At 55.4% G+C, this 10,328-nt stretch overlaps 2 protein-coding genes across 2 annotated transcripts in view; one reads left to right on the top strand and one right to left on the bottom strand.

Annotated features, from left to right (window-relative positions):
• The window catches only part of EAH_00048710 (hypothetical protein, conserved), a gene marked incomplete at both ends in the record, with an annotated part of 6,492 nt that extends 1,364 nt beyond the window's left edge, over nt 1–5,128 (top strand). The window contains 8 exons of the mRNA XM_013394462.1: nt 692–1,340; nt 1,487–1,903; nt 2,058–2,141; nt 2,402–2,464; nt 2,883–3,169; nt 3,364–3,661; nt 3,857–4,027; nt 5,018–5,128. Of these exons, the coding sequence (XP_013249916.1) occupies nt 692–1,340; nt 1,487–1,903; nt 2,058–2,141; nt 2,402–2,464; nt 2,883–3,169; nt 3,364–3,661; nt 3,857–4,027; nt 5,018–5,128 (2,080 nt within the window). The remainder of the gene's footprint in view (nt 1–691; nt 1,341–1,486; nt 1,904–2,057; nt 2,142–2,401; nt 2,465–2,882; nt 3,170–3,363; nt 3,662–3,856; nt 4,028–5,017) is intronic.
• Nucleotides 5,129–5,365: 237 nt separating this feature from the next.
• Nucleotides 5,366–9,819, bottom strand: EAH_00048700 (hypothetical protein, conserved; the record flags this gene model as incomplete). Its single annotated transcript, XM_013394461.1, has 4 exons — nt 5,366–5,697; nt 5,856–6,091; nt 6,588–7,150; nt 7,339–9,819. The coding sequence occupies 4 exons, from the start codon at nt 9,817–9,819 to the stop codon at nt 5,366–5,368; spliced, it is 3,612 nt and encodes a 1,203-aa protein (XP_013249915.1).
• Nucleotides 9,820–10,328: the final 509 nt, after the last annotated feature.

The raw sequence follows: 10,328 nt of genomic DNA, 5'->3' as shown, positions 1-10,328 counted from the left end.
CGGCAGTAGCAGCAGCAGCAGCGGGGAGGGAAGCCCGCCCCACGAGCCGGTCCCCCTCCTACTGAATTAGTAAAGGCCTTTAGAACACACAGGAGAATTCTACCTGTTGCTGCCGCTGCTGCTGCTGCTGCTGCTGCTGCTGCTGAGGTGTCTGTACACCGGAGGTGACCTCAAGTTTGCGTTGGTAGCGGTGGTAGCCTCCACTGATGCATTAATTTGTTTTGTTTATAAATACAGCAAAGAATATCTTAAAGCCTATTTCTAGCCTTCAGACGTTAATGCAATACCTAACAGCAGCAGCAGCAGCAGCAGCAGCAGCAGCAGACCATTGGCAGCACAGCAGGCAGCAACAGCAGCAGCAGCAGCAGCAGCAGCAGCCGACGAGTCTCTGCTCCCTAATGCACTCTTCCGGACCCAGACGCAACCGAAAGAAAATAATTAATTAAGTGATATTAATAAAATATTTATTTATTTATTATTTATTTTTTAATAAAGCAAACTGCAGCAAATGCTGCAGCAGCACAAACAATTCTGCTGCTGCCGCTCCCGACTGACAGCCGCTGCGGGTCCTCCTGGGGGCCCCACGGCACAGAGTTAACTGCAGCAGCAGCAGCGGCGGCAGCAGCAGCAACGGCAGCAGCAGCAGCAGCAACACCCTTTCTGTCTTTTACATCTGTTTTGTAATTCACAGAGCCTGGAGGCCCTCTGGAGAAAGCAGAGCGGCAGCAGCAGCAGCACAGCAGCAGCAGCAGCGCAGAAGCAACAGCAGGGCAGCAGCAGCAGCACAGCAGCAGCAGCAGCCCTGGGAGCTGCTCCTGCAACCTGCTGCGCCTTCAATTTCTGCTGCTGTTTCTTCGCAAGATGCAGCAGAACACCACCACCACAGCAGCAACAACCGCAGCAGCAGTAGCAGCAGCAGCAGCAGCAAGAGCAGCAGCAGCAGTAGACTTTGCTGCTTGACTCCCCCTTGGAAGGCTGTACACCCCCAGACAATGCAACCCCACCCCACACCCTCTGCGGACCCCAGTGAGACTGGCCTTTGCTGCAGCAGTAGCAGCAGCAACAACAACAAGAGCAGCAGCAGCAGCAGCAGCAGAACCTGGTGCGCCTGCGTCTGCGGTTCGTGCTGCTGGAGCGGGGGCCCCCCCTCTTGCGTCTCCTTCCTTCGGCTTCGCCTCAGCAGCTGCAGTGCAGCAGCAAAGGTCCGCCGCCTCCAGCTGCTGCTGCGGGCGCTGCTGCTGCGGCAGCAGCAGCTGCAGCAACAACAGCAGCAGCAGCCGCAGCAAAAACAGCAGCAGAAGCAAGAGCTAGACGCTCTTGGTGCGACGGCCCAAGCAGTGGTAGGAGTGTAAACCTGCTGCTGTTGCTGCTGCTGCTGCTGTTGCTGCTGCTGCCGCTGTTGCTGCTGCTGTTGCAATCGGTACACAATGTGCAGTTCCTTCTATTGCTGCTGTTGCTGTTGCTGCTGCTGTTTCTGCTGCTGCAGTGTGAGCTACTAGCTGAGACGAGTGGAGACAGCGGTGTTGCTGCAGCTGTAGAGCGGCTGCGGGCAATCGCCCCCACGGCAGCGCAGCAGCAGCAACAGCAACAACAACAGCAGCAGCAGCAACAGCAGCAGCAGCAGCAGCATGGGTGTGATACAGGTTCAGCTGATGGAGATGGAGGTGAAGGGGGCAATAGGGATACCCTCAGGCGTACTACTCCTGGGGGCCTAGACAGCAGCAGCAGCAGCAGCAGCAGCAGCAGCAGCAGCAGCAGTGACAATAAGGATCGGGAGGCTATACTTTCCTCTCTTCTAGACTCCCCTCTGACCCTTAGCAGCCAGATAGAGCAACAGCAGCAGCAGCAGCAGCTGCTGTTGCTGCTGCAACGCGCCCAGCAACGCCAGCCTCTCCATCAACAGGTAAACTTGGGTTGCTGCTGCTGCTGCTGCTGCTGCTGCTGCTGTTGCCGCTGCTTTCCTGCTGCAGCAACTGCTTCCCTTGGTTTTAGTGTTGCTGACGCCTTCACTGGCTCCATTTCTGCTGCTGCCGCTGCTGCTGCTGCTGCTGCTGCAGCGTGCGATGGCCGCAGCAACTTCCCAACGGGCGACAGCGCTGCTGCGCGCTGCAGCAGCAGCAGCAGATCTTGGAGACTACGAGGTGATCCTTCTTGCTGCTGCTGCTGCTTCTGCTGCTGAACTTGCTGCTGGTCCAGTCCCTTTGCTGTCCTACCTGCTGCTGCTGCTGCTGCTGTTGCTGCTGCTGTTGCTGTTGCTGCTGCTGCTGCTGTTGCTGCTGCAGGTTAGTGACTTGTGCTGTTGGTACCGGCACTGCTGTTCTGGCTGCTGCTGCTAAGGCTACTACTGCTGCTGATGCTGTCTGCTGCTGCTGCTGCTGCTGCTGCTGTTGCTGCTGCTTAGGTCACCTTGCGGCTCATGGAGGCGCTGGGGCAGATGCCGCCGCGTTTCCGCCTACAGCCAGAAGTAAGCAGCAGCAACAGCAGCAGCAGCAGCAGCAGCAGCAGCAGCAACAACAGCAGCAGCAGCAGTAGTAGTAGGAGTAGGAGTGGTAGTAGCAGAAGCAGAAGTAGTACTAGCAGCAGCATCAGAGCGGCAAACAGCAGTTAAAGCAGAGGCGGAAACAAAACGCAGCAGCAGGAAGATAAGAGCAGCAGCAGCAATAGAAGCAGCAGCAGCAGCAATAGAATCAGCAGCAACACCAGAAGCAGCAGCAACAACAGAAGTAGCAGCAACAGGAAAAGCAGCACCAACAACACAACCACCAGCAGCAGCAAACACGGCCAATGTGTCTCGTGTCCTCACGGTATTGCTGCTGCTGCTGTTGTTGCTGCTGCTGTTGCTGCTGCTGTTGCTGCTGCTGTTGTTGCTGCTGCTGCTGCAGAGCCTCCACCTCCACTGTATGTCTCTGCTGCTCGCGGGCCCCCAGCCTACCGCCCCAGATAACACAAGGCCAGCAGCAGTAGCAGCAGCAGCAGCAGCAGCAGCAGCAGCAGCAGCAGCAACGGGGCAGGAGGGGACTCCGCTGAGTGAGGGCTCGCTGCTGGAGGAGCTGCGACGTTGGAGCAGCCCTGCTGCTGTTTCTGCTGCAGCAGCAGCAGCAGCAGGAACAAGGAAAGGAGGAAGCGCAGCAGCAACTCTGCAGGACTTCGAGTCGACGGCCCTGAGAGGGTGAGGCTGCTGCTGCTGCTGTTGCTGCTGCTGCTATTGCTGCTGCAGGTTAGTGACGGTTGCATGCAGACAAACAGAAAGCAAAGTGCACATCAAGCTAAGCGGTTCAACTCTTCTGCTGCTGCTGCTGCTGTTGCTGCTGCTGCTGCTGCTGCTGCTGTTGCTGCTGCTGCTGCATGTCTTTGGCGCTGCAGCGTGCTGGCGCTGCGGGCGTTGAATTTCTCTGAAGCTGCTCGCTGCTGTCTTGCGGCTCTGCAAGAGGCAGCAGCAGCTGCGCATACGAAGCAGCAAGAGCAGCAGCAGCAACAGCAGCAGCACGACCAGCAGCAGCTCCAGATGCACATGCATTCTTCGTGGACCTTCGGCACCTGCAGCAGCAGCAGCGGCAGCAGCAGCAGCAGCAGCAGCTCTCTTCTATCTACCTCGGATTTGGTTTTGTATGGGGCAATCTCGCTGCTGGCATCCACAGAGGCGTCGCTGCAGGCACAAGGAGTGCTGCTGCTGCTGCTGCTGCTGCTGCTGCTGCTGCTGCTGCTGTTGCTGCTGTAGCTGCTGCTGGTGCTGTTGGTGCTGTTGCTCGTGTTGCTGTTGTGTGCACTCCTGATACTGCTGTTGCTGCTGATATTGCTGCTGCTATTGCTTCTGCTGCAGCATATTGTGAAGCGCCTGCTGCTCATTTTGCTGCAGTTGAATATTTGTGCTGCTGCTGCGTTTCCGGTGTCTCTGCAGCTGCAGCTGCTTCCTTCATTGCGGAGTTTGCTGCTGCATGCGCAGCAGCAAACCCCTCTGAAGCAGCTGCTGCTGGCAGTTGAGCGCTGCAGCATTTTGCTGCAGAGTCAAGCCTTGCTGCGGACGGAGGTGAGGCTGTGGTCATTTGCTGTTTTTTGTCTGTCTCTTTTCGTCTTCTTCTCTTTATTTATTTATTTATTTATTTATTTATTTATTTATTTATTTATTTATTTAATCTATTTATTTATTTATTTATTTATTTATTTATTTATTTATTTATTTATTTATTTATTTATTTATTTTGTTTATTTATTTATTTATTTATTTTGTTTGTTTGTTTGTTTGTTTGTTTGTTTGTTTGTTTGTTTGTTTGTTTGTTTCTGCATTTGTGTTTGCTGCTGCTGCTGCATGTTCTGTTGCTGCTGCTGCTGCTGCAGCTGCTGCTGGAGACGGACTTCGTGCTACAGCCAGTGGCGGCGCGGGTTGCTGCTGCGCTGCAGCAGCAGCTGCTGCTGCGTGCAGCAGCAAACTTTTCTGCTATATCTCTTAGCTCGCTTCAAGCAGCAACGCAAATCAACAGAAGCAGTAACACCTCCTCCTCCCCGGTTGTTGCTGCTGTTGCTGCTGTTGCTGCTGCTGCTGCTGCTGCTGCTGCTCTTGTTGCTACTGCTGCAAAACCCACTGCTGTTGTTCCTGTGGTTGAAGCTGCTGCTGCTGTTGTTGCAGTTGCTGCTGCTGATGCTGCTCTTGTTGCTACTGCTGCTAAACCCGCTGCTGTTGTTGCTGCTGCTGAAGCTGCTGCTGCTGCAGCGCATTCTATGGCTCTGGCAGTAGGGATACCGGCTGCCTCCATGCTGTTGCTGCTGCTGCTGTTGCTGCTGCGGTGTCTGATCAGTGCTGCAGCAAATACTTGCGGATTGCAAAGACAGCCCAGAGCTGCCGTTCATCTATGATGAAAAGGCGCAGGTGCAGCAGCAGCAGCAGCAACAGCAGCAGGAGCAGCAGCAGCAAGTACAGGGACAGTGCAGCAACAGCACCACGAAACGCAGCATTTTCCTGCTGTTCCCTTTGTTGCCCACGCTGCTGCTGCATTTGCTGCTGCTGCTGCTGCTGCTGCAGGTGCTGCGGAGAAAGGAAGTCCCTCGCGACGTGCTGCTGCTAAACGCCCTTAAGACTGTTGTGAGGCATCAGCAGCAGCAGCAGCAGCAACAGCAGCAGTACTCGCCCTAATATAATATAATATATATATATATATCGTTAATGTGAATTGCTGCTATGCTTCGTTTGTTTTGCTGCTGGTGCTGCTACAGCAGGTGGACGCACGCGGCGCGTGCAGACGGGCAGCAGCAGCAGCGGCAGCAGCAGCAGCAGCAGCAGCAGATAACCCTTCATCGTGACAACTGCGGCAGCAAAGTGACGCGACATACAGAAAGGAGACAGCAGCAGCAGCAGCAGCAGCACCAGCCCTCAAAAAACTTCAAAGCTATCTAAGTCCAGCAGCAGCTGCTGCAGCTGCTCTTGCTGCTGCAGGTCGTCGTGCTGCTGCTGCTGTTCCTGCTGCTCGTGCTGATGCTTGTCGTGTTGCAGGTGCTGCAGCAGCTGCTGCTGCTGCTCGTGCTGCTGCTGCAGCAGAAAAGGAGACAAGCTGTCTGCCGCAGCGTCCTTTGAGGGCGTAGCAGCAGCAGCTAGTGCAGCAGTTCCTGCACCAGCTGCTGCTGCTGCTGCTGTTGTTGTTGCTGCTGCTGTTGGCATCTGCTGCCGCTGCGGAGAGGAGGCATTACGAAAGCATTGACTCGTCCCTGCAGCAGCAGCAGCAGCAGCAGAGGCAGCAGCAGCAGCAGCAACAGCAGCAGTGAGTATTCACTGTAACAGTATCACAGTACGCTTTCAACAACCGCCTCTGGTAGTGCTGCAGCAGCAGCAGCAGCGGAAACAGCAGCAGCAGCAGAAGCCTCACCCTCAGCAGAAAAGGATGCTGCTGCAGCAGCATCCTCCTCAGCACCATCATCCGGTGCTGGAGCATCTGCAGCAGCAGCAGCAGCATCTTGAAGATGTGCATGCGTTTGCTGCAGCGCCGGAGGCAGCAGAAAAGGCATTGAGCGGAAGCAGCGGCAATCGTCATCAAAACACTTTTGACGAAAAGAAGATTTAGACAGAGACAAGACTAACATTATACCGTTGGACTTGTGCTGTCTGTACACCCCACACCAGCAGCAGCAGCAGCAGCAGCAGCAGCATAAGTAGCAGCAGCAGCAGCATAAGTAGCAGCAGCAGAAGCAGAAGTAGCAGCAGCAGAAGCTGCAGCAAATCCCAATTAGAGAAAGAAAGACAGAGGACGTAAGCAGCAAACAAACAAATATATAAACAGATACACCACTATCAACACTGCTGCTGCTGTTGCTGCTCCTGTTGTTGCTGCTGCTGTTGCTGCTGCTGCTGTTGCGGCTGCAGCTGAGGTGCAGCAGCAAGCAGAGGAAAACAGCAGCAGCAACACAAGAAGCATAAAAACAGGCGGAAGAGAGAGACAAACAAACAAACAGATAAATAAATAAATAAATAAATAAAATAAATAAATAAAGAGACAGAAGAAAGAGACAGACAAACAAACCTTCCGATATGCATGCAGTAGCGGTTGTCTCGCGGTGTAATTATGAGGGTTTCTGAAGAAGGATAAAACAAAAAGCTGCACCCTCGCAGCACATCCTGCTGCTGCTGCTGTTGCTGCTGCTGCTGCTGGAGCTGCTGCTGCTGTCCTGCTGCAGCTGCTGCTGCCGCTGCTTCTGCTGCGTCTTTGACCTGCCTCCAAAAGGAAACAGCATATGCTGCTGCATCTCGCAGCCCTGGAATGTAAGCAGGAAGGTTAGAGACAACAGCCTCAGCAGCAAACGACCCTGCTGCTGCTGCTGCTGCTGCTGCTGCTGCTTCTGCTGCAGCTGCTGGTTCAGTTACGTTGATGCCCCCAGCAGCATCCGTCTTAAAGAGACCCCTCGGCGGCAGCAGCCTCCCCAAAGAGCTGCTGCTGCTGCTGCTGCTGCTGCTTGCTGCTGCATCTTCCCAGTTCTCATCCCAGATGCTGCTGCTGCGTGTTGCTGCAGCAGCAGCAGCAGCAGCAGCAGCAGCAGAAGGCGCAGGTGCAAAGAGACGATGACGAAAGAGAGGGATGCTGAGGTTAGGTGGAACGAAGGAAATTAAACTGCGCAGCAGCTGCAACTCCAAAGCAGCACCTAAAGGGTAGCAGCAGTCGCTGCTCACCTGCAGCAGCAGCAGCAGCAGCAGCAGCAGCAGCAGTAGAACTACCACCATCATCAGCAGCAACAGCAGAAGCCGCACCAGCAACATAACCAACACCACCATCAGAAGCACCAGCAGCAGCAACAGCAACAGCAACAGCGTCAGCACCAGCAGCAGTAACAGCAGCAGCAGCAGCAGCAGCAGCCTACCTGAAGAGGGTTGTCTTGGCCGTACTTAGAGGCACCCAGCAACCTGAAGCAGCGATTTCGAGTGTATACGGATGTATCAATTATACAGCGCCGCTCGCCTGTTGCTGCTGCAACAGGAAACAGCAGCAGCAGATCCTCATAGGTTGCTTTTGCTGCTGCTTCGGCGCAGCCGCAGCTTCTCTGCACATTTTCCTGCTGCTGCTGCTGCTGATCCTGCTGCTGCTGCTGCTGCTGCTGATCCTGCTGCTGCTGCTGCTGCTGATCCTGCTGTTGCTGCTGTTGCTCTTGGTGCTGCTGCTGCTGCTCGTGTGGTTGGCAGTTCGACCCATCCTGCTGCTGGCGCTCTTCCTGCTGCTGCTGCTTCTGCTGCTGCTGCTGCTCTCCCCGTTGCTGCTGTTGCTGCTGCTGCAGTGTACGCAAGCGGTTTGCTAAGTGCAGCACGAAGGCCTCGGCTACTCGGCCTGCTGTCTGGGTGTCAGCCATCAAAGTCGATTGAGCCCCACTGTCTGCTGCTGCTGCTGTTGTTGTTGCTGCTGCTGCTGTTTCTGGTGCTGCTGCTGCTGTTGTTGTTGCTGCTGCTGCTGTTTCTGGTGGTGCTGCTGCTGTTTCTGGTGCTGCGGCTGCTGTTTCTGGTGCTGCTGCTGCTGTTTCTGTTGCGGCTGATGTTTCTGCTGCTGCTTCTGTTTCTGCTGCTGCTGATATTTCCGCTGCTGTTTCTGCTGCCGTTTCTGCTGCCGCTGCTACTATTACTGATGCTGCTGCTGTTTCTGCTGGCTCATCAAATGCGTCATGCCGGCCTGCAGTGTGTAATGCCCCCGCTGCTGCTGCTGCTGCTGCTGCAGTTGCTGCAGCTGGTCTTGCTGCAGCTGCTGCAGCAGTACCCCCAGCACTTGCGAGGCCTTGCAGCAGATCTGGAGCTCCCTCAGCAGCAGCAGCAGCAGCAACAACAGACGCATGCATGCCTGGACCTGCGGACTCATCTTCCTGTGTGTGAGAAGCAGAAGAAGAAGCAGCAGCAGGAGCAGCAGCAGCAGCAGCGGGAGCAGCAGCAGCAGCATTGCTGCAATCATCTCTAAGCAGCCAAAGGGCCTCCGTGTTGATATTTGTTTTGTTTATTTTAATTGTTTTAATTATCAAGTGCCTCGAGAATTTCTTGCTGCTAGTAGCATCTAGACAAATCATTTCTTGCTGCTGGCAGCAAATGCTGCAGCTGCTGCAGAGGAAGCCGCGCAGCTGCAGCAGCAGCTGCTGCCATGTTGCTGCTGCTGCTGCTGCTGAGGATTGCTGCGGGTTAAAGCAAAACAAATACTCTAAGTCAAAGTACAGCCACACGGGGCGCCCACACTCCAACACCTCATACAAATTGCATGCAGTGCTGCTGCTGCTGCTGCTGCTGCTACTGCTGCTGCTGCTGCTACTGCTGCTGCTGTTGATTTTGCTGCTGGTGCTGCTTGTGGTACTGTTGCTGCTGCTGCTGTTGCTGTTGATGGCAGTGGTGCTGCTGCTGTCAGTGTTGCTGCTGGGCGTATCAGCAGCAGCAGAAGCAGCAGCAGAAGAAGCAGCGGCAGTAGAAGCAGCAGCAGCAGCAGCAGCAGGTGGGGTTTGCGTAGGTCGTCTGAGCTGCCTTAACTGCTGCGCTTTTCTAGCAGCAGCAGCAGCAGCAGCAACAAGGGCCCTGAGGGAGCCGCAGCAGAATCGCCTCTGACCTGTTGCTGCTGTCTCCTCAGCCCAGACAGCAACAGCAGCAGCAGGAAGCCGACGCCGCAGCACTGCAGCAAACTTTGTTGCTTCGCTTTGCTTCTCAAACACCCACAGCGGAATCAGAGGAACAGGCCGCTGCTGCTGCTGCTGTTGCTGCTGCTGCTGCTGCTGCTGGTGCAGCAGGGCCTCAATTCGCTGCCATAGGCGAACACGTTCGAGTGCGGGAAGTTCATTAAAATTGCTGTTGCTGCTGCTGCTGCTGCTGCTGCTGTTGCTGCTGTTGCTGTCGCTGCAGTTGCTGCGGTTGGTCGAGCTGCTGCTGCTGTTGTTGCTGCTGCTGTCTTTAGAAGTCGGATGGGGCGCTACAGAGTCTGGAGATAAAACAGTAGCAGCAGCAGCAGCAGCAGCAGCTGGTGCTGCTATTGAGGCAGCAGCGGCCTGCGAAATGCTGCTGCCATGGCTAGCAACTTCAGATGTGCTGCTGCTGCATTTGCTGCTGCTGCTGCTGCTGCTGCTGCTGCTCGTTCCGTAGAAGCAGGTCGGGTCAATTGGGGCTTTGAAGCGTCTGCTGCTTGCATGCAGAAGATCTGCTGCTCGCCGTTTTAAAACAGCCCCTTGCTGCTGCTGCTGCTGCTGCTGCTGCTCTTCCTGCTGTTGCCTCGGTTGTTGTTGTTGCTGCAGTTTCTGCTGCTGCTTCTGGGGTTGCTGCACCTGGCACTGCTGACTCTGATGCGGAGGCTTTTGCTGCTGTTGCTGCTGCTGCTCCTTGTGCTGAGGCATTGCAATTAGCAGCAGGAGAGAGCAGCAGCTGCAGCTGCTGCAGCAAGATTGACGGACTTGTTCGTGCAGCAAGCTGCTCGGCAGCAGCAGCAGCGGCAACAGCAGCAACAGCAGCAACGGCAGCCGAGCTCCTTCTTGCTGTTTTTTATCTCCCTGCAGCAGGCTTTAAAGCCAGGTGCTCCGCTGCAGCAGCTGCTGCTGGTGTTTTTGCTTCTGCTGCTCCAGTGCGTTGATGTCTTGCTGGTGACCTGCTGCTGCTGCTGCTGCTGCTGCTGCAGCTGCTGCCGCTGCTGCTGCATCAACAGCAGCAGCAGCAGCAAAAATAAAGCGAAAACAACAATTAAAAAGCGGAAGGCTACAGCTGAGAAGGAGTGCTGATTTGCTGCAGACCCATTACTGTTGGGGGGCCCCCAGCAACACCAACCCCACCCATCGGCAGCAGCAGCAGCAGCAGCAGCGCAGCAGCAGCAGCGGCTGCTGCTGCGGCAGCATCGAAGCCCCGCCAGTGC

This window comes from Eimeria acervulina, genomic scaffold (assembly GCF_000499425.1).
Source record: "Eimeria acervulina Houghton genomic scaffold, Eah_scaff774, whole genome shotgun sequence".
Classification (NCBI taxonomy): Eukaryota; Apicomplexa; class Conoidasida; order Eucoccidiorida; family Eimeriidae; genus Eimeria; species Eimeria acervulina.
The sequence above is the reverse complement of the archived record's forward strand: the minus strand, read 5'-3'. Positions and strand labels throughout refer to the sequence as shown.